The sequence below is a fragment of the Chionomys nivalis genome, chromosome 3, assembly GCF_950005125.1.
Source record: "Chionomys nivalis chromosome 3, mChiNiv1.1, whole genome shotgun sequence".
NCBI classification, from domain to species: domain Eukaryota; kingdom Metazoa; phylum Chordata; class Mammalia; order Rodentia; family Cricetidae; genus Chionomys; species Chionomys nivalis.
The window spans coordinates 112,344,330-112,372,114 of NC_080088.1; the positions used below are offsets into that span (position 1 = coordinate 112,344,330).

Below are 27,785 nucleotides of genomic sequence, written 5' to 3' on the forward strand. Positions count from 1 at the left end.
CCTGGGCTAAGTCTAAGGCTAGCCCAGGCAAATCAATGAATGAGAACTTGCCTCAGAATAAGTGAAAAGCAGGGTAGGGCTGCAGGACCCCGGTGGAAGCCCTGGGCCTGTGACCAGCGGGCGGGTGTCACTTCATTTTTCTTGATACAAGATCTCACTGTGTGGCTTTGGCTAGCCTGGAATTCACTATGTAGACCAGGCTGGCCTCAAATTCAGAGTTCTGCCTCTACGACCCACGTGCTGGGAGTAAAGGCACTGAACATACATGATGCTTTTCTTGTTTTTGTTCACTTTACTCATTTTTTTTGGGGGGGGGGAAAGAGTATCTCAGTAGACTAACCAGTTTGATGGGGTTACACTGGCTGACCTACAAGCTCCAGTGGTCCTTGCCTGGGTGCCGGGCCTTGAACTCAGGTCCTCATGCTTGCACACCAAGCACTTTACCTGTCGTGCCAACCCCCAGGTCTTATCTGGTCAATGTTTGCTGGTATTCATATTAACGATATGAACGGCTTGGATCGTTAACTTCCATTGGTATTGTTGGGTTTGATTTGAGAAGGTATCTCATGAAGCCCAGAAAGGCCTCCAACTCACTAGGTAGCCGAGACTGGCCTTGAACAGATCCTCCGGTCCCAGGCTCTAAAAGCTGTTCTGTCACACACCGCACCTGGCTGACGTTAAGGCGACTATTGTGTCACTGACCTAGTTGACTTAGAGAACCTGCTACACCAGGTTTGGACTCCTTCTGACCTGGTCATTTGGGTCCCTGGCAGGTGGACCTAGTGCTGCTGCCTGCCCTCAGCAGGAAGGAAGGGCGGATGGCCCGGCCCCTGGGAGTGGTCAGTCAGCTTCCGGCAGTCCCCCGCCAGCTGTGGGAACTGGCTTGTCGTGTCCGTCCCCCCCCCCACACACACACACTGGGTGGGAGGATCCGGGTCCCCAGGGGCGCAGAACCCAGAGTCGCTGCTGTCCCCGCAGGGTCTCATCGTGGGCGCAGCAGCAATGGCCTGGGAGCCCTTTGCTCTTCGAAGGAAAACTGTAAATAAATAGAAGACAGACAGCGCAGGGCTCCCAGGGAACCCGGACTAGGGCGGGCCCGCGGGGCGAGAAGAGACTGAGCGAGGAAGGAAACGGGTTTGGGCCTCGGAGAAATCTGGCAGGCAGGCTGGCCTGTGATTAAAAAGAGGAAGAACCACAAGTCCCCATTTAACTCAGCAGGGCTGCAGTCGGCTGCGAGAGGGAAAGTGCTTGCGGCTGGCAGATTGCAGCCACCATTTGGCAAAGGCTGCCAGTACCTGAAGATACACGCGCGCCTCCTGGCCACAGCGAGGCTGCAGTTACTGGGCATTTGCCCCAGGTGTTGTAAGGAGTGTGTTCCGGGCCAATCAGGCTAGACTTCACCGAAGCGCCCTCCTTCCTCCTCGGATGCTGCGTCCTTCAGTGGGACACTTCCGATCGGGGACACCAATCTGTGGCAGAACACAGCTGGGCCTTCTCTTCCTCAAAGTTCTTCATGGCTCACCGGTGCCCTCATAAGACAAACAAGCAAACAAAAATCCTCCCAAAAGCGGACTCCGCACCAAGACCTCAAGACACCACGTGTAAGCCAGCGTGTTCCTTCTTTTGTGGGTGGGGCCATTTCCACTTTCTACCAAGGCACCTCAGGGACTTTTGCATTGACCGGTCCTTTGGCGTGGAATGCCTTGGCTTCAAACCTCATCATGCCCAGACTCTTCTAGATCTCAACTTAAATATTACTCAACTATTTCTCTCCCCGAGTTCAAAGACAGCCACCCCACATCCACAAGAGGGCTGTCACCGGTGCTGTTTCCTAAGCAGCATGCCGCCTCCGCGAGGACACCAATTGGTGTCCATAAACACCTTACACAATGCCCATCACGTAGTGGGTACCGCCTTCGCACGTTTTTGTGGCTTTTCCCAAACCATTCTGCCCCCTGCTCCCACCCCCTACTCGCTGCCCTCCGACTGTCGTGGAAATCCCCACCTGTGGGGGAGTCCCTTCCTGGGGCTCCAACGGCAGGCCTGGGGACTGAAGCCGGTTAAGGTTAAACTGCTCCAATACGGTAACTCAGTCCTTCCAGTCCCCGAGTGGGTTGGGGACACGTGTTATTTCCATTTCATAGATGAAGAAACTGAGCTGCAGAGGCCAAGCACTTGGTCCCAGGCAGCAAGGGGGAGGTAGTGGGCTCTAGGGAGCCAGTGGCTCGTGGGAGCCTGTCGTCTGGGAAGGCTTGCAGTGGCCCCTCCAAACTGGGGGCGTGGGCGGTCTGTTTCCTGTTGGGGGAGGGGAAGGGGACAGGCATTCCTCTTGAGCCTCCCTCCCTAGTGTCGCGGGGAAGACTGGCGTGCAGTGACTCCACTTCAGAACAGGGGCACCCCACTGTTAGCCGCACCCCCATGAGGAGATAGAGAAGGTAAAGGGCTGAAGGGCGCGCAGACGTGGAAACCCAAAGGGCTCCGCTGCCTGGGGTGAGGAGTTCTTAGAGAAAGCTGCATCAAGTTAAAGAGCGGTCGGGCGGCCAGGTAGAAAATAGCCTCCTCGGCCCGTTCCGGGACTAGGCGGACCTTAGTCGGGGAGCGGAACCCGAATCGATGGAGCGGCTGAGGCAGGTCGGCTCTGAGCCGCCGATAGTGGGCCCAGTGCTGGGCTGGGCCCCCTCCTCCGGAGGTGATGAAAGCCGCGGTCGCAGTAGTTGGACGCGGCCGGGCGAACACAGATAAGGCCGGGCTTGAGGAGTCCGCTGGGGCGCGCCCCCACGAGGTCCAGAAGGTCGGGCGGCCCAGCCCAACCGTGCGCCAGGCCCCGCCCACCCCTTCCAGGGGCCCCGCCCCGCTGAGGTACGCGGCGATTGGCTGGCGCGAGAGGGTGGGGTCAAGCACCACTCCTCCCCTTGGCATTCCCTTTCCTTTAGGGGGCGCGGCACGACTTGGAGGTGGGGAGCGCGCCTTTGGGGGAGGGAACCGGAGGCGACTGCTCGGGAGGGCGGGGCCGAGATAGGCTCCGCCCCGGAGTAGCGGCTGGCTGTAGGAGGGGCGTGGCTCGTCATGGCTCCGCCCCCAAGCCGCCCTCCGCTGCCGCGCGCTGCTCGCGACCGGTTCCTCTTTACATAACGGCGCGGGGCGGCATGGGCTCGGGCCGTCGTCTCCTCCCAGCCGCCCGCCCGCCTAGACTGTCACGGGCCACGGGGTCCACAGGGGCGACAGCAGCAGCGTCCCGGGGGCGGCCCGGGGCCGCGTCCCTCCGCTGCTGTCAGGCGCTGGCGGCGGAAATGAGGCGCTGGCCGTTTTCCGAGCCGGGGTTTCCTGCCTGAGCGCCGAGAGGCCGTGCGACGCCATGGGCCGGCCGGGCCCCGACCCGCAGCTTGCGCGGTAAGCGCGGCCCGCCGAGCGCGTTGGAGGAACCGGGCGGCTGCCCGCGTCCCGCTTCTGTTTTCTGGCGTTTCCTCATTCTGTTTCTCTTCCCCAATCCCAGACCGCAGTGATGTGGGCGCGGAGGTCAGTGCTTGCAGCTGGGGCCTCCGGAGAGGGGCCTGGCGGGGCGCCGCGGGAGGAACCGAGAGCCGCCCCGGGGACACAGCGTGCTTGGTCCCTGCCGGGGGTGTGGGGGTATGGGGGGTGGACACATGTGTCACTGACCTGACAGGAGGAGCAAAAACGGCCCTGGTGATCTACAGGGGTGGCATACGGATGCCTCAAGGCGAAAGCAGTCAGAGGTCGTGGCGGGGCAGGCCCATGACAGGCCAGGGCCCACTGGGGAAGTTGCAAGGGTTTTAGATGCTTAGGACACTTTCTGAGCCTTCTCCCACAGGCCCCTCTGGGAGGGGCCTCCGTCTGGGCTGAGGGGTGAATACATTCTGGAACTTGTGCAGCCCCTGTGAGCCACGGCCCAGCTGGGAAGGGGCTGGCCCGAAGCAGCAGCAGCTGTGGTCCGGGGCCCTCAAGGGCTGGTCAGTGGCAGGGGAAGAAACAGAGGGTCCTAGAAAGCAGAACTTCTTCCTCCTCTGCTTTGTAAGCTACAGCCTCTGTTTCCCCGTTAAGTGAGTAAGAAGAGATTTGCGGTGCAGTTTTAATGAGGACTTGGTGTGTGGAAGGCACCTGCGCCTGGCCTGGCAGAAGATCTCATTTACAGGCTGTTTCACACTGCCCTGTTTTATGGACCCCTGCTGTGGGACCTTCCTTAGCTCTCCTGAGCACTGGCTGCTCTGGGGTTTCCTAAATCTTTGGGCAGGGAACTCTGAAGGACATGGGCAGAGTCAGATGTCAGCCCCTTCATGGTCAGGTTTCTTCAGTTGACACCTACTTGTGATGACCACCAGTGCACAGAATGGCTTGAGTCTGTTTTGTTGAGGTCATTTCTGTTCCTGTTCCTTCCTGACTCGGTGGCACCCAAGTCTGTCACCCAGTGCCTGGTCTTTCCTGTTCAAGAGACAATTGAGGTGCATTGAGCAGCTGGACTGTGCAGTCAGTTTGTGTACCTCAGGATATCTCATCCAGCTGGGCCATACCCAGGTTTCTTCCTCCTCTGGAATGGAGCTGGAGGTACTTTGGTACCTTTTTGGCTTCCAGAGTGTGCCTCTCTAGCATGAGTGATTGATAGAGAACTCCGGTGACCTCGCAGGGAACTAACTGCCTCCAGCCTGGACTTAAATGCTTTGTAGGGCAGGCCTTTGGGGTCTAGCCTACCTCTGAGGCTAGTTGGCTTCTGAATCTCCCATTGCTGTGACTCTTTGGGTGGTCACTTAACCTCTCTGAGGCAAAGAAGTCATCAGGAGTGGGAAGGGTTTTAACTGCTGTGGAGTTTGGCACACACAGAGATGGAGCAGATGGTATTATTGGAATAAGAGGCCTTTCTTTGGAGCAGCACACGTGAAGAGACTCAGGCCTTAGGCAAGGTACCTGACATCCCTCGAGACCTGCCCATTGTGAACCAAGTCTCTGCCCCCCTAGGGTGATTGTGTGCCATGTAGGAGCCTTTCAAGGGGAAGGCATTTGAACTAGATTGGCTGTAGTCATGCTGGCTCTGAGGTATTGGGCTTGTGTTTTACCATCTCTGAGCTCTGAAGTGGGGGTGCTGAAGGATAGAGTTCTGAAATCGGTATGAGGTTAGTGCTCAATATGTTCAAACTACTGCTATTAATCCAGGGATAGGGTGGCTGGCACTTAATTGCCAGGCTTCCTGGGAAAACGGTCCCTAGGGCCCCTGGTGTTGAGCATCTCTGGTTGGGTGGGGCAGGGCAGGAAGCAGCTTCCATATGGAGTGTCTGGAGGGGCTGCTTGCTCCTGCCAGGCCTGTTTCCAGCCACCACCCTCCCCAAGGAAACTGAGGCTGGCAGGCTGCCTAGAGGAAATGACTCAGTGGGGGTCACTGGCTGAGTCATGCCTAATTGGACCCAGGAGTCTGCACCCCAGCTCCCAACTTCCGGGGGCTTGAGGTCCCTCAGGGACTGGGTAGGTCTCAGGCCTGGCTGCATGTCCTTGGCCACTGTTCAGTACCACCTGCTTGAGCCCCACAATTTAGACAACCAGTGTCCCTTGGTCAGTATTTTGGGGTCCCACTGACCACCACTAGGCTGTCTAGCCCAGTGTCCCTCTTCTCGCTGGGACAAGAAACAGGTCCCTAAGGGACCTGATGGCCTGCCTGCCTGCCCCACCCTGGCCAGCCGCCGGAAACTCAGCAGCTGAGCAGATGGCTGAAAGATTTTTTCCTCCCACACAACCCTGTCAAGGGTCAGCAGGGGGGCCAGTTCTTGGTCTTCCTTGTGAGCCAGGCCTGGAGCCCCTTGGGGCCTGTCCGGATGTGCCCCCCAGCCGCTGTGGGGGTGTAGCTTGGTCCCCAGGGAAGCCTGGAGGAAGGAAGTGTGTGCCCTGCTTGTGGGGCTGACTCACGGCAGCTGATTGGGGGTGGGGCTAGACTTTGGGGTGAGGGCTCAGCGTGGCCTCTTGATGTAGGAGGTAGACCTACCTTTCAGACCCCCCACTGGTGGCATCTCCATAGAGTCCTAAGGACTCATGTGGGTGGGAAGGGGCACACAAAGGCCAGAGGCTGTCAGTGCATTCTCCTTAAAGTCCTAGACAGTTCAGGGGAGGCTCTCTCTGATAGTGGGGTGCTTCTTTTGCCACCACCTCTGCCACTGCCCGCTCTGAGGTTGGTGAAGGAAGCCTTGTCTGGTAAAGAGAGGTACACTTCTCTTGGGGGCTAGTCCCTTGCTCTCCCCACCTCTTGGAGCCTACTTGGGGTAGTGGCTGTCTGGAGTGTCAAGTTGCCAGGGGCAGGGTGCAAATGGTAGTTAGGGTATGTGCACTGGGTCTTTTCAGCTCTGCAGCATTGAGTCAGTTTGGAGACCTCCTTGGAGGAGGCCACCTTTAGAGGGTGGTATGGGGCTTCCTGTCCCAGCATCTAGGGGTGGGGTAGTCACAAATCTTGGGTACACACACACTGAGCAGCTCTCCCTGGCCTGGCAGGTGGAGTGCTCCAGGTTTCCTCTGCACCCGTGAGATGGGAGTGGTGGCCAAGCTGAGAGGCTGCTGAGCCATCTTTTCAGTCATAGGCTGGGTGGTCCCAGAGTCCCTTCCAGCAACCTTCCATCTTGCTGACTGGACAGGCCCTCTGTATCCTTGGGGTGGTTGTGCCTGAGCAAGAGCACCAGCCTGGCTGCAGCTTCTAGGGATCAGCACTGCCTGGCTGGGCTGCCTGTGGCTGTCTGGGATCAATGAGGGTGTTGAGATGCCACCTTGCTGACTGCAGGGAGCTAGCTGCCCTCTTGTTTGCCATGGAAACTGGGGATGGGGGTACTATCTCCCTAGGACACAGTCCTTCTCGTCATTGTGGCTGAGTCCAGGTGGAGGCTGTATCTTCTCTGTGGAGAAGGGCAGGAGAGGAGAGCCGTACTTACAGAGCCCATCATCCTGAGGCTGAGCTCTGCTCCTTCCTTCTCCCAGTTCTCCATCCTGTCCCAGGGTTGTCACAGTTGAGCAGCTGTGTTTCATCTCTTAGCACATGGAAAGTGTTCAGTTAGTCACTGGAGGGGACCATCTTCCTGCTGCCTTGCCCCCCTGCCATCTAGACTGGAGTCACCTTGGCCTGGGAGAGCCTGTGTCCCACAGTCATGCTACCCATGCTGTCTGACCCAGAACTGGGTTCCTCCTGAGGCTTGGGCTTTGCAAGTGGGTGGCCTGACTCACCTCCACTGCTCTTCTCAGTGTCAGGGACAAGCAACAGTTATTTTCTCCACCCTGTGCCCACCTACCACAGTTTTTAGAGTACCACTGGCAGGTACCTGTTAACACCTGTCTTCCTGTCCTGCTGCCTCCGGGTAGGGTGGGGTGGAGGTATCCCCAAGGGCTATGGGAGTAGAGCCCCAGGAGGTGCTCTTCTCCCCCCAGGAGGTGCTCTTCTCCCCCCAGGGGTGTTCTCAGTGTCCCATGTTGGAGCTGGGGTGGACAGGATGTGACCTGAGACTGGAGCACCAGCCTGCCTTGCTCAACTGCAGAGGTACCTGGGGCATTTGTTCTGAGTGGGCCATGGTGGTGGCAGGAGTACCTCAGCCTAGTAGAGATGGATGGTACAGTATTCCTGGCTCCAGCCTGTGCTTGTGAGCCGGCCGGATGGGTCTGTCCCCTCCAGTGCCTTAACCTGGGCCTAAGGACAGGACACCCAGCTAATGAAGATCCAGGGAGCCTAGAGTAGAGCCATACATTTTAATGCAAGTGGATATACTTTCTTTGTACACAGTTGGTAGGTTTGGGTAGTGATATAGATATGAATAATTTGCATTGGTATGGATTTTGCTTTATTAACACAAATTTAAGGTTAATTATGTTATATGTATATGTATTTCTGATCTTGATTAAGGTATTGTGTAGTTCATTTAAAAATGTAATGTATAATTAGGAAATATAGGTTGTTAATGGATAATCATCAATAATAGTCAAGCTTGTAGTCATGTTAGATTTTCTAGATATATAGAGATATATTTCAGTTAGATAGGCATTCTTCATATCTTTCAAAGACTACAGAATATGGCATTTAAAATATTTTAATAACTTAGGGTTTTTCATGACAATGAGACATGTCTGCTCCTGGCAGCACCAATCTACTTCAAGAGGAAGATGGGCATCGAAGAGGCTCCTTATGGAGTTGGTTAGCCATTTGGGCAAGAAACTGCTCTTGCCTGGACTGTTGCATAAACTGGACACAAAGAACCCACAGAGAGAGGACTGCTGAACTTGCCTAAAGGTGAGATGATCCTTCAGGGTTCCTGCTCCATAAAAGAGTCTGCGAGACATTCTACAGGACACACAAAAAGTGACTAAACTGTCTTTAAATTTTCCTGCTTCCTGGAAAAGTCTGCTGGATACTATGGGCCCGAAGTCTGAAGATGGATGCCCCAATGGTACAGAAAAATTTGGGTGACTGTCCAGGCAGTGAGATGTCTCTGTCATTTCTAGAGTTTTGGAAATTGTTTACTTCTTGTTTACTTAGGTAATATTATATCCTTCTGGAGTCTTTGATGGAGTTGAAGAATAGTTAGATAGTTATAGTTTTCCTTTGTTATTATAAAAGATAAAGTAGATATAAATATTGTAACTGTAATTCTTGCTTGATAACTGTTTTGTTATATGTAATTTTACTATGGTAAAGTGAAAGCCTTTCTTTTTGTTTAAACAGAAAAGGGAAAATGGTGTAGGAGGTCCTTCTGTATTTGTGTTGCTTTCGTTGGTTATTAAAGAAACTGCCTTGGCCTATTTGATAGGGAGGAACTCAGGTAGGTGGGGAAGACAGAACAGAAAGCTGGGAAGAAGAACAGGGTCAGGCAGGCGCCATGGTTCTCCTGCCCAAGATGGACGCTGGTTAGACTCATGCCAGTAAGTCACAGTCAAGTGGTGATACACGTTAATGGAGATAGGTTAAACTAATATGTGAGACTTAGCCAATAAGAGGCTAGAAATAATGGGCCAGGCAGTAATTTAATTAATACTATTCTGTGTGGCTATTTTGGGGGCTAAGCTAGCCAGGTGGCAGGACACAGCCAGCCCGCTCCTCCTGCTACAGGGTAGTGGCAGGGCTGCTGGTCACTTTCCACTTGCGCAGAGCTGAAACAGTCCTTCACGTTTCTACTCCATGGGACGAGGGAAGCACATTAGTTCTTGGGGCACATTTGGGCTCTTTGGAGTTCCCTCTGTGAGTGCTGTACTGGTCATCCTGTGGTTTCACTCCTGCACCCTAGGGATTCTGTGATGCCTAGAGTTTATCTTTGACCACCAAAGTGGTCAGAGCAGTGCTTAAGGGTGTTGGGTGCATAGCCAGTGTCACCTTTGTGAGGGGGCATTGGAGTGAGCGTACAGCTGGACCTGGCTAGCAAGAAGTGTGGAAGGTCCTGCCAGGGTTTGGCTCTGTAGTTGTGTTTCTAGATCCTGATATACACAGAGTGAATAGGCACAAGTTCCAGATGAAGGGACAGGTATGGACAGAGACTTGGGTACCCGAAAGGTAGGCTAGGCAATATGATGGCTAGTGGGTGATGCTGGTCACTAGGCATCTGTGTACCTGTGTTTATCCTTAGACTGGGGTGTAGATCAGTTGGTAGTGCCACTTTACATAGCATGTGGGAAGCCTGGGTTCCATCCCTAGGACCACAGAAACTTAGTATATTCTTGTAAACCCAGTTCTCAGAAAGTAGAGGCAGGAGGAGGCCAGCCTGAGCTACATGAGGCCATAAAGAAAGAATTCTTAGCCAGGCGATGGTGGTGCACACCTTTAATCCCAGCACTCGGGAGGCAGAGGCAGGCGGATCCCTGTGAGTTCGAGACCAGCCTGGTCTACAGAGCTAGTTCCAGGACAGGCTCCAAAGCCACAGAGAAACCCTGTCTCGAAAAAAAACAAAAAAAAAAACAAAAAAAAAAGAAAGAATTCTTTATTCATGCCAGGCCTGCAGAAGGATGATATTCACAAATCCAGTTTGGGCTGCATACTTGGATTTAAGTTTTTGTGTGTTTCATCAAACCCCTGCTGTGGTAGGAAGTGGAGGAAAGCAGGTGTGCCCTGGTCCAAGGGCCATAGTCTGGATGGCCACTGACAAATCCCCATTGCTGAGGACAGATTCAGGACTTGGTACTATTCTTCTTGTGGTGTTATGAAAACAGACAGGCCTAGGGAATTGATGCAAGACTGCAGCCCAGTGGCCCTTGCAGTCTGTGGATGGGGCCAGAGCTATGATGTGTGCACTCAACTTGTGGGTCATCCAGGCTATGAAGGCTGCGACTATCTCTCCTGTGTCAAAGTCTGGTGTGTGTGTGTGGGGGGGGGGGGATAGCTCTGATCAAGGCTCAAATCCCCCAGGCAAAAGGTGCTCCCTATGAGGAGGTGGGCAGAGTGAGATGGGCTTGGTCATATGTGGTCTATTCCTTTCTTCCTCCTGGCCTTTACTGCTTACGATGTGCATGGCATGCAAAGTGCTGACAGAGCAGAGTGCACCCCAGTGAGTGCAGAGTGTACCCCACTGAGTGCAGAGTGCACCCCAGTGAGTGCAGAGTGTACCCCACTGAGTGCAGAGTGCACCCCAGTGAGCGCACAGGAACTGAAGTGTCCCGTCAGGTGCTGGGATTGGCTGGCCACCCTTACTTATCTGTTCTGGGTCTTGCAGTACACAGGCCACAGCAGTAGGGATAGTAGAAAGAGCCCCATTTCTGGGCCAAGCTGTTCCCCTCTAGTCCTGGCAAACATTATTTGTTTATTTATTTTGGTTTTTTGAGACTTTTTTTTTCTGTTTTTTTGAGACAGTGTTTCTCAGTGAAACAGTTCAGTCCTGGCTGTCTTGGAACTTACTCTGTAGACCAGGCTGACCTTGAACACACAGAGATCCGCCTGCCTCTGCCTCCCAAATGCTGAGATTAAAGGTGTGCACCACCGCCGCCCAGATGGCAAACATTTTAAAAAATGATTTACTAATTTTATTTTATACACATTGGTGTTTTGCCTGCATTTATGTCTGTATGCGGGTGTCACATCACTTTGAGCTGATTACAGACAGTTGTGAGCTGCCATGTAGGTGCTGGGAATTGAAGCCAGGTCCTCTGGAAGAGTAGGCAGTGCTCTTTCTGCTAGGCCATCTCTCCAGCTTCCTAACAAACATTTAATGAGCTTGAAATTGGGGTTCAGAGAGATGCAGTCTGGTGTCAGTGGCCACACAGCCAGTGCCTGTTCCTCTTTGCATTGAGCTCTGGGGAAACAGGTTGGTTTGTTGTTTGGAGACTGGTCTAATGAAACCCAGGATGGCCTGGAGTTCACTGTGCAGCCAAGGATAATCTTGAATTTTTTTTTTTGTTGTTGCTTTTTTTGTTTTGTTTTTTTTTTTTTGGTTTTTCGAGACAGGGTTTCTCTGTGGTTTTGGAGCCTATCCTGGAACTAGCTCTTGTAGACCAGGCTGGTCTCGAACTCACAGAGATCCGCCTGCCTCTGCCTTCCGAGTGCTGGGATTAAAGGCGTGCGCCACCACCGCCCGGCTTTTGTTTTGTTTTTTTAAGACAGGGTTTTTCTGTAGCTTTGGAGCCTGTCCTGGGACTAGCTCTCGAGTGCTGGGATTAAAGGCGTGTGCCACCACCGCCGGGCCGATCTTGAACTCTTGATCTTCCCTGGTTGGGATTACAGGCACATGCCACCACACCAGCTAAGGTTTAAATATCTTGTCTGTTCCCTGGTGTATTCCTGGGGCCGACTGCAGTGCCAGGTACACAGTAGGCCCTCAGTATATTGTGTGGAATGACTGAGGGGGTGATGAATGATGGAGGTGAGTCTTGTAAACAGGTCCTTGCAGCTCGCCTATGACAGGCAAGCTAGGTGTTCACTCAGGCTGTGCTTCAGGGATGCGCCTGTGCCTGGCTCCTCCATGCTGATGTTGTTCAGGCACCAAGGACAGTACAGTGGTGATCCACTTGGACATCTTGATTGTCTTGTACCTGTGTCTGCCTAAATGACTCCTGCATCGGGCCTAGAGAAGCCTACATCACTGTGAGTCTGGCCAGTACAGGCTGCATTTCATCTTTAGTGTGGCCGTCATCATGCTTGCTGCAGCATTTAAATGAAGACTGCAGCCAACCACACTGAACTTTCCAGATTCTAGGCCATTCTCTTTTTTTTTTTTTTTTTTTTTTTTTTTGGTTTTTCGAGACAGGGTTTCTCTGTGGTTTTGGAGCCTGTCCTGGAACTAGCTCTTGTAGACCAGGCTGGTCTCGAACTCACAGAGATCCGCCTGCCTCTACCTCCCAAGTGCTGGGATTAAAGGCGTGTGCCACCACCGCCCGGCTCTAGGCCATTCTGAACTGAGTCTTTGTAATACTCTGAGGATGACTTCCCCTTTGACAGGGAAAGCTGAGGTGGAGAATCACTTGAGGTCACTCAGGATCAGATATAACTAGTAAAAGATGGGACTGGATTTTAGATGCAAGATTGAATCCATGTTCCCAACCATGCTTTCTAGAGATGGTAACTTATCTGGACTCCAAACCTGCCCCCACAGTCTGCTATTTCAGGATAGATCCGCTGGCTAGCCTTTCTTGACCACCATTAAATGTGTTACTGTGCCCATAAAAACTAGCTGGAGAGAGACATGTGAGCCTTGATTTGTGTACTGCATAAATAGGGTCAACAGGGTGGACTGTTAGGTTTGATTTTGGGGTGACCTTGGGGCTATAGGGCAGGCCTAGTGCCCTAGCCACCCCCCAGTTTTGCCTGTTTAGTCAGGGTTGCCAGCAACAGCAGGGAGCTGTAGTTAGGGCTCTACTTTGAAAACCTTTAGCTGTGGGGAAGGGGTCTGAAATTACTCTTGTCAAATTGCCCCTAAAGAAGTTGTATTGCTTCACAGAACCCACCACAGGTAATGAAGCGCCTGGGTTTTAGTCTTTAGCAGTCCTGGTATCACTGGTCAGTTTTTACTTTGGGTGTGCTGTAGTAGCTTGTTTTCTGGTGGGCAGTTCACTCCCCATGGTCAGCGAAGGCTTAAAAATACTAAATGGAAAATTCCGGAAAACCCCACGCAAGGCTCTGAGTGGTGCTGAGCTCTGGGAGCCCCTCTGGAGGAGGCAGCACCTCCCTAGTGCATCTCGCCGACCTACTGTCTCCACTTTGTATGCACCGCCCGCCTGCCCGCCTTCTGGTTTGCCGGTTTCCACGTGCGGGGTTCCCTGGGTGGCCGCGGGGGCGGGACGTTCCCTGGCTCACTGCCCTCTGTCCTGTTTTGCAGCTCGGCCGTCCCGCCTCGCTCTCCGCCATGAACGGGCCCACCGTGCAGCCGTCCCGCACGTCCTCTGCACCCGCGTCGCCGGCGTCCCCGCGCGGCTGGAGCGACTTCTGCGAGCGGCACGCAGCGGCGGCGGCGCGGGAGCTGGCCCGCCAGTACTGGCTGTTCGCGCGCGCGCATCCACAGCCGCTGCGCGCCGACCTGGTGTCGCTGCAGTTCGCCGAGCTTTTCCAGCGCCACTTTTGCCGCGAGGTGCGCGAGGGCCTCGCGGGTCCACCAGGCCGCGACTACCGCGCCACTGCCCCGCACCACCGCGCCGCGCTGCCCAAGGCACGCAGCTCTGAGGACCTGGGCCCGCGACCCTCCTGCGCCCTGCAGCACCTGCGCCGCGGCCTGCGCCAGCTATTCCGCCGTCGCTCGGCTGGGGAGCTGCCAGGGCCTGCCAGCGACACCAATGATACCGATAACGACAACTCCGCCACCAGCAGGCCAGGACCAGCCCGCAAGCTGCTACCCTGGAACCTGCGGGAGCCAGCAGCGGAGGCGCTCAAGGAGGCGGCGCTGCGTTACAGCCTGGCGGATGAGGCGGCCATGGACAGTGGTGCACGCTGGCAGCGGGGTCGCCTGGTGCTGCGGGCCCCGGGTCCAGGCCATGGCCGCCTGCTGCAGCTCTTCGACCCTCCCAAGGTGAGCGCCCTGTACTGTTTGCCCGTAGTTCGGCAGGCCTCTGTAACCCCGACTTATCCAGGGTAGTGAGTCAGCGACCATGGAGAGTTAAAGGCCGCCTTGGGCTCTGTTCACTCTGTCGGTAGGTTAGAGCAGATAGGTAAAAGTCTTTGAAAGTCCAGATCCAAATGACACTGACATAGGAGGTTTTAGGAAGTCCTTTTAGGCTGACCGGTACCCCTGCTGTGTCCACCTGTTGTCTCTTTTCTGAGAAGTTTGTTCTGTCTTGGCTGGTGGCCTGGGCTTTACTCTTACTCTGCCGGCAGGCAGGCAAGGCCCAGGGTATTAGTGCTGTGCTGCGGTGGTAGCCATCCCTTCTGCGTGGGTGTGCGAGGCCTGGCTGTCTGCCTTGATTTCCTCTCTGTTCTGTGATCCCATTCAGCATGACAGCCTGGCTATAGGGTGACAGTGATATGAGCCCAACCCCGAGGCACTGATGGTCATGTGGTGCAGACCAGTGGTCACTGGACAGATACTTATTAGCACCTACTGTATGCTAGGCACACATTAGGGACTGGGAAGGTGCCCTTTTAATGGGAGCTGTGGAAGGAGCGAGCAGGTCCCCAGTGAGCATACACTGGCATTGTGGCACAGGAAAGGCAGTTGAAGGGCCTTGAAAGACAATCTTCCCTACCAATGGCTGTCTGTGGTGCTGCTCTGAAGCTCTGAGTTCCATGTGTGCCTCTTAGTGACCAGAAGGACCTGCATTTCCCCACTCTCTGCCTTCTCTCTCCAGTGCAGAGTCTGGTTTTGTTTTTGAGATAGGGTCTTATCTAGCCTAGCCTAGTCTTGAAATAGCTATGTAGAGGATGATCTTGAAGTATGAGCCTCTTGTCGCCTACCTCCTGGATGCTGGGATTATAGGCATGCCCACTGGGTCTATTCCGTGTGGTGCTAGGGACTGAACCTGGGCGTTGTGCATGGTCAGCAGGACTCTACTCACTAAGCCATGGTCTCAGCCCCTATGTATTTGCTTATTTTTTAAGATTCACTCTTTTGAGTACATTGGGTTTCGCCTATATGTATGTCTATATGAGGACGCCAAATCCCCTGGAACTGTAGTTACAGACAGTTGTAAACGGCTATGTGGGTGCTGGGAATTGAATCCCGGTCCTTTAGAAGAGCAACCAGTGATCTTAACTGCTGAGCCACCTCTCCAGTCCCCTATAGTGAACTTTTGTGTTCTTTTCAGTGCAAGCACTAGCCCATAACTGGTTTAGCGATCACCTGTTGCTGAGTGGTTTGGTGGTTTCTACCTCAGTGCCTTCCCCACCCCTCATTTACTCCCCCCCCCCCCCCCCCCGGAGAGAAGGTCTTGCTGAGATCCTCTTGCATCAGCCTCCCAAGTGCTGGGACTACAAATATATGCTCCTATACTTGGCTTTTTGGGGATTTTTCTGAATAATGTCATAGTGACATTTGGATATAAGTTCTGCAGGGCATGTGTTTTTATTTCTGTTGGGTGTATTCCTGGAAATATTGCTTCCAGCACCATGGCTTTTTCCAAGTGGCTGTGCCAGGTGGTGGTGACTGAGGGACCCCTGCCTTTACAGCCTCACTTACTCTTGAACCTGGTCAGTTCCAGTGGACATGTCCTAGTGTCTCCTGATGACTGTAATTTATTCTTTTGTGAAGAGCCTGTTTTCTTTCTTTGTTTTAAATTTTGTCCTTTGTGTGTCTGCATCTGTATGTTTGGGTATGCATGTGTGCATGTATACATGCATGTGGAGGGCGGAGAATGACCTTGGGTGTCTTTGTTCTCCACCTTATTTTTATTTTTTTATTTTTATTTATTTTTTTATTTTTTTTTTTTTGGCTTTTCGAGACAGGGTTTCTCTGTAGCTTTGGTGCCTGTCCCAGAACTAGCTCTTGTAGACCAGGCTGGCCTCGAACTCCCAGAGATCCACCTGCCTCTGTCTCCCCAGTGCTGGGATTAAAGGCGTGCGCCACCGCCCGGCATCCACCTTATTTTTAAAGACAAGATGTTTGGACCTGGAGCTCATCAATTCAGCTAGCCCACCTGGCCAGGGAGTCCCAGGGATCTGTCTGTCTCTTTCCTCTGCTGGGCTGTGCCCAGCTATTTCCAGGATTGTTGGGAGTTCTCGTGTTTGTGGGTCATGCTTTTCCAGCTGAGCCATTCCCTTGGCCTGGGCTCCCTTTCTTAGGACTTCCCAGGCTTCAGTGTGGAGTGGCCCCTTCTGCTGCAGATGTCACGTCTCACAGTGAGGACTGCCTCTCTACCAACACACGTTCTCGCCTTTGATGTTGATCAGTCACTGTAATTTAGCCTGTGCAGGGATAGGAGTGTCGAGGTCAGGGAATAACTGGCAGGAGTCAGTTCTCTCCTTCCACCACCTGGGTCTCAGGGAATGGCTTAGTGGCAAGCACCTTCCTTTACTTGCTGAGTCATTTTGACAGATTATTTTTTTGAGACACCATCTCCCTATGTAGCTGAGGTTGGCCTTCAACTCTTCAATCTCCTGCCAAGCGTCCTAAGTGCTGGAATTAAAGGTGTGCACCACCACACTGGTTAAGAAGCTCCTCATTTCGTTGCTTTCTGTATCCTGCTGAAGAAATCTTGACCCACCCCAGGCTTTGTGGGCACTTTGTCTTTATTCCTGGAACTTTGCTGGAGGCCTTCACAATATGGCCATGGGCGGGGCTGAGTTTGTATATGGACTGAGGCGGGCTACCACATTCTGCCAATGGATATGCGGCTGTGTGCTGGGGAGACTTTCCTGTTAGTCCAAGGCCACTTGATGCTGAAGCGCCCATCTGTAGGGATGTGTTTCTGGAAGTCTTCTGTCCTGATGGCCAATATTCTGGCTTATGCCAACACCACTGTTTAATTTGCCAAAGTTTCCTTGCCTTTTCCCCCTCACCCTAGACAGGGCCTCACTTGGTGGCCTGGGTAGATCTGGAAATCATCATATAGCACAGGCTGGCCTTCAAATGAAGGCAGTTTTCCTTCTCTAGCTCCCTAAGTGACTCCTTGTGAATCTGGAGGGGAACCTGCTGACTGGCAGCAGAGGACAGCTGGCTAAAGGCCCCAAGGTGGAAGGTGTGGAGCATATTTGAAGGAAGAGTCGGGAAAGCTGCCAGGTTGGGTGGAGGCACCCTGAGGACTTAGTGCTGTGCTCCTAACAAGCACACGGGTGAGTGAACACTTTTCCTTATTCATAAGGAGCCCTGGAAGGGGAGAAAGCCTAGGTTTACCGTAATCTCCATCGATGGGAAACGAAGGTATTAGATCAAGGTCAGTCTTAGTCACATATCAAAATGGGGTAGGCCTGGGCCTCAACAACAGACAAAAACCTAAGGCTGGGCGTGATGGACACCCCCTCTCAAATTATCCCAGTACTCTGGAAGCTGGGGCAGGAGGATTAACTGTCCAAGTTGAGCCTAGGATACAAAGTAAGCCCATCTAAAAAAATAGAATCAGACATCTTGAGACTGTGACATAGGAGGGTCCCTGTACCTGGTCTTAACCTGTGTGGTCTAGTAGAGACCAGAGGACATCACTGGTTGAGTGGCCCTCTGTGCCGTCTCAGGGCAGTGGCTGGAGATGCTGTGTGGGTGTGGTAGACAGTCATATTTCAACAGTGCCCCAGCTGGAGGTGCCATTGTGGTACCATAGGGAGCCCCAGCCTTTGCACCTCGAAGGGGCTACCCCGAAGGTCCCTACCGCTTGGCCCAGTTGGTAGGGGTGGTTTCCGGGCCTGGTAACTTCCATGGCACCTGTGCTGTCCCTCTTAGCCCCTTAGAGCAACAGGTTAGACCAGGCTCATTCTCACTTTGAGACTGAAGGTCTAGTGTCACCACTCCCTGTGGCTTCTGTGGTGTCAGGAACAGGAGTGACTTCAGAGTTTGCCCTGGTCGGGCCTGCAGGAGCTGTTGCTTAGAAAGGTTTCACAGCTGGTGGTGGAGTGAGGTTTGGAGTACTGTAGGAAGGGAACGGGTGTAAGACATCCAATGCCAGGGGTCTCTTAAGTGTGGCTGTGTGGCCCGAAATAGGTGCTTCAGAAGAAGCTAGAGTGGTGATGATCAGGAGAGCCATGCACTTGCTGGGCACAAGGACAGGAGGCTAAGAGGCCTGAGGAGCCCAGGGTATACAGGGACCTTGCCTCCCTTCCTCCCTGCTGTGTGGGAAAGAGGAAGCAGAAAGAAAGGGCTGGCCACTGCCGGCCTGGCGGTTTCCTCTGGGCTGGGGAGGAGGTGGTGGGGAGGTGGCAGGAAGCCCTATTCTGTACCCACCAGCTCTGCTGGGTTCCAGGCTCTGTGGTCCCACAAGCCCCACCCCCACCTCCGCCCAGCCATGGGAAAGGCACTTGACCCTTGCAAGACAGGCCTGGCTTTGGACCTTTGCAGCTGCTGTCCCTGGTGCAGTGACTTTCCCCGTGACAAGCACTATAGCTGACCCAGCCATGGAGTCCTCCCAAAATCCCTTTGGGGGCCCATCATGACGTCAACTCCCATAGAAGAAGACTGGTCTAAGTCTAGAGGTGGAAGAGGCAGAAATGGGGTATTGTGTGAGCATATGGCAGGGGACATTAGGGTTGGGATTGTGTTTGAACCCCTAAATGTGCAGATGGCTTTCACGGCCACCACCTTCATGGAAGTTGGCCCTGTTGCTTTGTGGAAAGCCATCAAGGAGTCAAGAGCTATGGGCTCAGTGTTGGGATCATGGCTAAAGGCAGTGTGATGGACACTGGGGAAGGGGCACATCTGAGCTCATATTTTGGCTTATGTCTTTGGTGTGTAGCTCTGGGCTGACTTTCTGAGTCTCAGTTTTCTTGTATGGTAGACAGAGTGCATTGGTATATTACCATCTTGAGGTGCAGAAAAGACTCCTTGCATGAAAAACTCCAGACCCCAGAACTGGGTTTCCCAGGTGCCCTCCCCAGTTAGTAGCCTGATGGCCGCCACACTGGGAAAATCCCCAGCCCAGTGCTTTGTGAATGGAAAAGGAAGCAAAAGCTCCAGAAGGGGGCTCCAGCATGACTTCATGGGCAGAGGGACTTCTAGCCCTCCTTCTTCTCTCTCTTCTGGCTAAGGCTGGGATGAATGGACAGAGACCCTCCTGGAAGAGACAGGACTCCTGGCCCTGGCACCAACACAGCAAAACTCTTGCCTCTAGGCAGTTGTCTGGAAGGGGCCACATGGTCTCAGAATGCTGCCACCATTTAGGAACTGACAAGGATTGTCCAAAGAGACCAAATCACAGATGGATTCCCTAGACTCCCTCTGTCCCTGACATCTCAGTAAATGGCTTTATCTAACCATGTCTCCACCTGGCTTCCTCCAAGAGACTATCTCCTACTCTGCAGTGTGCTAGGTCCTGAAGCTGGCAGCTGGAGGCTTCCAAAATAGGGGACTTCAGCCCATGTGGTCCAGTGTCCATCACAAAGTGTCAGTATGGCAGGCATGTTCCAGCCCTGCGTCATGTGCACCCAGTTCAGGCACCTGTGATGTCTCCCCAGTGCAGTTGATTCTGCACTGAGCATTGCTTATCTGAGTGTCTCCTTGGATGGAGTTACCAGAGAGAGCAGTCTTGGGCCAATCTCCTCACCCCCAGGGTTCAGGGTCCATTGGAAAATGATCTGGCTACCAAGACATTCACTAGTTCAGAGTGGTGTGGTCATCACCACCCTCTCCTAGAATATTAGCCAAAGGACTCAAGCTGGAAATAGCCTTTGTATATCTGTATTGTATCCCTTAGGTTTCCAAGTTACATCCATAATCTTATTTCGTTTAATGGCCAAGTAATAAATATTCCCTTGTATGGTTTCCCTACCCCCAAATCATGAGTAAGTGGAAATTAGGCTGTTTCTACTTGGGGAGTTTTGGCAAATAATGCTTTGAACACCTGTTTGATGTGTCTAGTAGATTGTTCACTTCACAGTTAGCATTCTGATGAGCTGCAAAATTACAACATAATGTGGCGTCACAGACAGGCATCCTCACTTGCCTGGTCACCCCACATCTCCATATTAGCTTCAGCTGTCGGGGCCTGAACCAGACTGGACTTGGTTCTATAGCTAGCTAAGGGTGTCTCTCCCATGCTCAGTGACCATTCCAGTGTTTGCTGTATCCTTTACCCAGCGGCACCAGCACTATGCGTCACCTTGTCACCTCCTCCCCCCCTTTACACTATGTATCTCAAGCTAGCCTGGAACTTGTAATCATTTTGTCCCAGCTTATGGCTTTTATTATGTGTCTGTGCACATGTGTGCTCTGGTGCCTATAAAGATCAGAAAAAGGTGTTGGAGCCTTTGGCCATCAGGTAGGTGCCACAAATTGGACTTGGGTACTATAGACGAGAACAAAGTGCTTTTTTATTTATTTTTATTTTATGTGTATTGGTGTTTGACCTGTATGTCTTTGTGGAGCTGGAGTTACAGTTGTGAGCTGCCATGTGGATGTTGGGAATTGAACCCAGGTCCTTTGGGAGAGCAGCCACTGTGCTATCTCTAACTTCAATATAAAGTGCTCTTAACTGCAGAACTGTCTCTTCAGTCTCCAGCCTATTTCTTTTTGGTTATCTATTTTTATTTTCAAGACCTGGCTTCTCTGTGTAGACCAGGCCGGCCTCCAACACAGACCTTGCCTCTGCTTCCCAAGTGCTGGGATTAAAAAGGTGTGTGCCATCATGTCCAGCTGCCTTTCTCTTTGCAAAGTTTTATTCCTATACCATAAAATTTTCCTGCTTAAAGTGAACAATGCATTGTTGGTTTTTTTTAGCATATTTACACAATTGTACAGCTAATTGCAGAATATCTCACCTGAGAGGACTGTGCCTCTTTTAGCAGTCTATTCCCTATGGGCTATTCTGTGGATTCTGTTTCCCTGTTTTTTGGTCATTGGAGCTTCGGCCTGATGACGCATGCTGGGCAAGGATCTGTCACTGAGCTACACCCTAAACCTTCCCACTGCTTTAGGTCTCAGCAGGCCTTGACTTTGTTTCTCTGTTCCTGGTTTTTGTGGTGCTGGGGACTGAACTAGGGCTTTGTGCATGTGCGGCAACACTGCCAACCAAGCTACACGTTCAGCCTGTATCATGTCTGTGCTGCTGGTTTATATGTCATGGCCCTGGTCCTGTCACATGACAGCTCTCTGTCATGAGGTTCTTTAGGTCTCAGGGTTATTACTTCCTGTCCAGCCTAAATTTTTACCCCACAAAGGTTTCTTCTGAGGACTCCAACATCCACCTTGCCTTGACAGGCAGAGTTCTGGGCCTCCCTTATGCTTATGAAGCATTCCTGTGGATTCCCTATGCTGGAAGCAGTTTCTTGAGGGGCTCTTTTTAATAGGGGGATTCTCTCTACCACATATAAATATAGCCTTACATGATATCAAGGTGTGTGTGTGGGGGTCACTCTGGAACTTTCTTGCTCCTTGGTCCCACTGGGTCTTTCACTTCCACCATGACTTAAAAGTTTTGTTGTATTGCTAGCCTGCAAGTCCATTCCTTGGAAGCACTGTGCTGGGCAGCCTGTGTTCCAGTTCTGAGGCTGTCTTCTCTAGCCATAGCTGCTCTGGCTATTACGTGACCATTGCTTTTTGGCCTCTGGGGCTACTCTGGACCAGGCTGCCCACCCAGGGACTGCAGAGCTTTTGCCAAGGGGCCTTGGTGCTCAATCTTTGACCTGTAGGAAACCCTGGGGGGGGGGGGGAGGCTAGCAGGGCCAGTCTAAGCCCGACTGGCAGGTGCCATGAATCTGGAATTTGCAGACTTTCTTACTTGACCCTAAGTAGCCTAGAATGGGAATAAAGTCCAAGAAAGAGGATAGAGTCAGGAAGATGAATGGGTTTAACAGACTGCTGCTGGACTTGTCAGAGTCCCTCTTTGGACTGACTTCTTGTCTGCTTGGCTCCTAGATGTCTCTGTAATCTGACTGGAATCTGTTTGGAACAAAGTGGGGTATTTGTGTTTTTGTTTAGAAAAACAAGGCTTCTTATTATCTGGGGGTTAGCCTCTGTCTCCCTAGTGCAGTACCTGATGCAGGCTGGATTTTGATAGGATTGTCCCAACACTGGAGTGGGTGTTTTCCATCACACCGGGCTCTAGGATGGCATTGGGGGTAGGAGAAGGGAGTCACGAATGGCAGGACTCAGTTAGCCCAAAGCCTTCTCAGCTCTCTCCTAGACTAGTGAGTCCCTCCTCCTGTCCTCAGGTCAGAGGGTGGTAGGAGCCGGGCTCTAAACTGGGTGACTGCAGTGAGGCTGTGTCCTGTTATGACACTGGAGAGGTTCATTAGGCACTGTTTTGGAGGAAGGCTATTGTCATGGTCCCCCTGGCTCCCCTTTCCCTCAGGCTTCTACCTGTGTAGAAGTTCGTGGCTTTCTGAGGATTTCAAAGCAGCCACAGTCTCCTTTCTTGGGTAGGTGTGGCTTCCCTGGGCTATGTGCCTTCAGGTGCCCAAGGGGAAGCAGCAGTCTGCTGAAGATACTGTTGTGTACCAAGAAAGATCCTTGCTGTCCCTTGACGCATGAAACTGTGGCTTTAAGAGTGGCCAGGAATCATCAGTTCAAGGACCCAAGAGGAGGCTAGTGAGTCAGCCTCTCATTTCCCAGCAGGCTGGAGGTGCAGTGGCTGGTGGCAGGACTCCTGACCTCTGGCTCCTTCCTGTTGTATGATTGCTGGGGCTATAGACGGGCAACTGCAGTGTGCCATGGCCCATGCAGAGCTGCCATCCTGGAAACATCTCAGGCCTTTTCTCCCACCATCAGATCTACATTAGCGGTCAGGAATAGTTCGGAAAGGGCAGCTTGGGGATGTAGAGTAAGGGGCAGAGCAAAGTAGAAGGCCAAGATTCACTGTGGAAATGCAATTATCAGATTTGACTGAGTTCTTGGCTTGGAAGTAGACGGTATGGAACATAGTAGTTGGTGCCACTCTACTTCCACTGAGAAATCTCAGTGGGCTTGGTCACTTCAGTCCCACCCACAGCTATTCTGAGATGGGTCTGGGGAGAGCTGCTTATTGGGCAGGCTTGACCAGTGAAGCACATTGGTAAGGAAGACTCCAAGGCCTCCAAATGGCTTTTGGCTAGAGACTCACACCACCCCCGTCCCCTTAGTAGTCCAACCAGATGGGCCATAGGCCAGTACCTGTGTGCCCTGTCCCTGGCCTAGTACAGGTTCAGATACCCCACCCAGCAGGTAACTCACAATAGGCACTGTGGTGCTGATCCTATTAAAGCTTGCACTGGGAATTGGGAAGAACCCCAAGTCTGGTCGGCAGACAGCAATTGTGGACAGGTGTAGGAATCATGTCTTCCCCATTTGGCCCATCTCCAGCAGCTCCCCGTCACTCTTGTAACAGGCAGGTGACCAAGCTGATGGCACTGGGGTGGACTTTGTTTTAAGCTGGGGCAGGGCAAGAAGCAGAGTAAAAACCCAGGCTCTGATGTACTTGACCTGGTACTCTCTCCTGTCCTGGGACAAAAGCCATAAAGGGAGGGGAAGAGGCCTGTCAAGTCCTTTGTCCTTCCTTCTCTGGCTCTCCCAGTAGCTTATCTTAGATTCTGCTGGAAGCTGGTCCTCAGCCATCTCAGCAAGTAAGAACAATCTTATCACCAGAGGAAATAAGAACTAGAGGGCAGGCAAGGGGAGGGCTTCCCTCCTAGAAACAACTACCTGGTCTGGGTCCTAAGGTACCCTGGTCCTGAGCTTTGCCCTGGAAACTGGCATCTGTGCTGCCAGACAAACACATTAAGGTGGCATCTCCCAGGCATGTCGTGCAGCCAATTGCATTGACTCCTTCAACTGACTGTTCTGGGCTAGGCTGAATCTACTGGGCAGTAGGGTAGGGGAGGACAGGAGCTTCCTGATTGGAGAGAGCTAAGCTGTAGAAGGGTGTTCTGTGCCTCCTCCTTCTAGTAGTGAGAGACTGCAGACAACAACTTGAGAGGCCTGAGGTAGGGGAAAGCCTCCATGGGTTAACACTGAGTGACACCCCCCCCCCCCCCCCCCCGTTTTCCTAGAGCTCAAAGCCCAAGCTCCAAGAGGCCTGCTCCAAGATCCGGGAGGTCCGGCCATGTACACGCCTGGAGATGCCCGACAACCTCTATACCTTTGTGCTGAAGGTGAGTGCTGGGGCTATGGCTCCCTGGGAGATGCTGCTCTCTCCCCAGATGCAGAACTGTATGCTGCCTCTCTGCAGGTGCAGGACCAGACAGACATCATCTTCGAGGTGGGAGATGAACAGCAGCTGAACTCATGGCTAGCAGAGCTCAGAACTAGCACAGGCCAAGGGTGAGGCCTGCCCCTGCCCAGCCTAGCTAAGGTCCTCCCTGCTGGCTCCCTCCTCACCCAGCCTCTTCCCCTACAGGTCGGAGTGCACGAACACAGAGTTACCCCTTTCCTTTGTGGCAGAGCCTGGTCCAGCCAGCTCTCCAAGAGGAAGCACAGACTCCCTGGACCAAGGTATGTGCCAGACCCTTGGCCTCAGTTGTCTTGGACATGTGGCCCCGACACGTTACCACCACCATCTTTCTGCTAGGTGCTTCACCTGGAGCAGTGTTAGACCCAGCCTGCCAGAAAACAGATCACTTCCTGTCCTGCTACCCTTGGTTCCACGGCCCTATCTCCAGGGTGAAGGCTGCACAGCTGGTTCAGCTACAGGGCCCTGATGCCCATGGTGTGTTCCTGGTGCGGCAGAGTGAGTCCCGGAGAGGGGAGTATGTGCTCACATTCAACTTACAGGGCAGAGCCAAGGTAGGGTCAGGAACGTGGTGGGCTGGGATGGGAGGAATGCAGCCTGGGCAGCAGGCTGACCTCCACCTCTTTTCGTAGCACCTCCGCCTGGTGCTCACAGAACGTGGACAGTGCCGTGTGCAGCACCTGCACTTTCCCTCGGTGGTGGACATGCTCCGTCACTTCCAGCGGTCCCCCATCCCACTTGAGTGTGGAGCAGCTTGTGATGTCCGGCTCTCCAGCTATGTGGTAGTTGTCTCCCAAGCACCAGGTAGGAACCCCAAAGTTTTTGTCAAGGGGTGGTATCACAGAAGTACGCAAAGCTTGTCTGGTGCATTTTCTTCACTGTTGAGACTCATCCATGTCACCTCTCCAGGTTCCTCCAACACAGTCCTCTTCCCTTTTTCCCTTCCTCACTGGGACTCGGAGCTGGGTCTTTCCCACCTCAACTCTTCTGGCATCCCCCCAAGCCTTGGCGCAGAGGCTCTACCCGGCCGAGTGACACCCCCAGAGCAAATCTTCCACTTGGTGCCTTCTCCTGAGGAACTGGCCAACAGTCTGCGGCACCTGGAACTGGAGCCTGTGAGCAGTGCCCGGGACTCAGACTATGGGATGGACTCCTCTTCACGGAGCCACCTTCGGGCCATTGATAACCAGTACACCCCTCTCTCACAGCTGTGCAGGGACGCAAACTTGTGAATGTAACCATCGTCCTCTCCTCCAGAGAGCTACAGGCTGTCATCAGCCTTCCCCAGCTCAGATGTGCTCTCTACCAGGCTGCCGCAGGCTTTCTGTCAGCCACAGCTAGCCCCTGGCTTTCTCCCACTGTTTACAGATGTAGTTCTTGTGCACAAGTGCCACTAGCTGATACCCTAGGCCCAGAGCTGGCAATGGAAACTGGTAGTCAGAGCTTATGACAGACTTCCTACCAAGTAGGCTCACTGGGAAGCACAAAACACTAACAAGTCCTGTCTCTTTCCCCATAGCTTCAGTTCCACAGCTGATGGATGCTTCTTAATCCCGCTTCTACTCTTAGCTTTAGACAGAAGCTCTGCCAGAGGGACAGGCTTAAAAGTCAAAAATGATTTTAAACATTTTACCTCAGATTACTTTTTTTTTTTTTTTTTTTTTAAGGATTCAGGTTTCCATATGAAATCACAGCTTACTGCCCTGCCCTGCCCTACTGTGCTATTGTGAAGTCAGGGGCAGCTAAGCACACCTGCTCCACCCATCCAAGCTAAGCCAGCATGCTAGTGTCCTTGTCTGTTCCTCCTCAGGAAGGTTGCCTGCTACAGGGTAGCCACTGTCCTCCTTAATGTAGAGAATGAAGTGTGTTACCCTTTCAGGGAAATCCAGGCAGCTTGCAGAGAGAGGAGGGTGGCAAGGGACATTCTACCCCAGTGCCTTATGCATAAAAAGCAGGACTCTGGTTTACAGCAGCTTTACAGAGGATGGGAAGAACAGGTGGGGGAGAGACAAGCACAAATGAAAGCCTCCTATCTAGGCCTGTGTTGTGAACCCAAATTATAGCTTGCCCCTGACCTCCCCAACAAGCATCTAATGGCTTATTGAGTATGGCTCCATCCTGAGCCAAACAGGAAGCTGGCACCATGAAGAAATTCCTATAACAGCTCACAGTAAGTGTTCTGTCCCAGGTGGCAGCAGGGTCACTGGTGGAAGACTATGCTCCTGCACACACAATCTCTTCATCTAGATAGGGGCTAGAGTGGGCTGCTCTTGAGCACAAAGATGCTAGTGAGTGCAGCCTTTGGGCTCACAGCTGTGGCTTTAGGGGATCACACGTAATTCCTGGACATGTTTGTCAGAGGCAAACATGCTGATACCCTTCTCATCTGGTTACCCTCTATACTGTGCAAGCTTATGTGGCTCTTAGTGGATGGGGGAAGCAGCCGACTGTGCTTCACCTTGGAACAGCCCCCATTGTGTTCACAGAGCAAGGCACATCCCACATAGGTGCAGATGTGTGTTTTGTCTTTAAAAGAATTAGCTTTCCATCATTTTCCACAAAAAGTATGAACCAAAGATATAAGCAATATTCAGTCACTGGTCCAGACTCCTCTCTCAACTGTATAGGAGGAGGGGGCAGCTGCCTCTGCCCCTGGCCAGAAGTTCAACCAACTTCAACCAGGGACACCCATTTCTGCTGTTAGACACACAGCTCTCAGTAGAGGAGAGGTTGGCCATACACTGTAAACCAGCACCTCAGCCCCACAGCACTGGGACTTGCCCACTGTGGACAGCTTCCTTTCAAAAGGTATATATTATGACAAAGTCGTCTCATGGCCAACACCTTTTTTTCTGCTAGAGTTAGGTCCAGTTGGCTGAAGGGGAACAGGTGGCTTAGCGAGGCCCCAAGCCAGATACCAGGCACTATCCCCACCCCCAGTAGTCCTGACAGACCACCATGGGCACAGTGTGAGCTGGCCCTATAGCGATCATAAGTGTAGCTCAACAGCCCCTGCACCATTACTTCCTTATCCTTACTACAACTTCACACTAACAGCCACCAGCACCAAAGAATTAGGTCAGCTAACCTGCCTTGAATTTAGACCAGCAGTTCATATGGCTTTAACTCTTCTGCCTTTGATCATTTCTGGATCGTAGGAAAAAGGAATAGTGATCATTACAATTTTGGGCCAGACAACACTATTTTTACATAAGTTTCTTAACCTAAAAGAAGGCTTCATTTCTTCCTTGAGGGCTCTTGTTCAAATGTTACCTTAGTGCAAACATCGAGTGATAAGACTGTCATCCACTGCCTCCTAATGAAGATGCATCGAACAGCCAATGTGTGGCTGGAATAAACATTGTGACGACAGGAAGACGGGATTTCATCTTCTATCATAGGCAGAAGGTATTTGGCAAATCTGTTTTATGTACTGTATGAGTAACTTATTCTTGAATAATGCAAATTTTGCTACAGTGTACAAATTGCTATATGTGAATTAAAAAGGTTTTCAGAATTACGACCATGTTCTCTGCAACACCAATTCCCTCTCCACTTCCCTTTCCCTTTGAGCAAAAGGCTTTGTTCTCCTGGCTGTCCTATTCTTTGGACCCCTCCCACCCCTAGCTGCACTAGGG

At 52.5% G+C, this 27,785-nt stretch overlaps 1 protein-coding gene across 3 annotated transcripts; it reads left to right on the top strand.

Moving 5' to 3' along the window:
• Positions 1-3,092: 3,092 nt before the first annotated feature.
• Sh2b3 (SH2B adaptor protein 3) lies at positions 3,093-27,667 on the top strand. 3 transcript variants are annotated; one of them, XM_057765508.1, is made up of 8 exons: positions 3,093-3,516; positions 13,260-13,943; positions 23,969-24,070; positions 24,148-24,239; positions 24,316-24,410; positions 24,487-24,701; positions 24,780-24,951; positions 25,057-27,667. In XM_057765508.1, the coding sequence occupies exons 2-8, from the start codon at positions 13,287-13,289 to the stop codon at positions 25,377-25,379; spliced, it is 1,656 nt and encodes a 551-aa protein (XP_057621491.1). In that variant the 5' UTR covers positions 3,093-3,516; positions 13,260-13,286; the 3' UTR covers positions 25,380-27,667. The 3 variants fall into 3 exon arrangements, with proteins under 3 accessions (XP_057621491.1, XP_057621492.1, XP_057621494.1); XM_057765509.1 differs by having other exon boundaries at positions 3,093-3,390; XM_057765511.1 differs by lacking the exon at positions 3,093-3,516 and adding an exon at positions 8,123-8,257.
• The last annotated feature ends 118 nt before the right edge of the window (positions 27,668-27,785 follow it).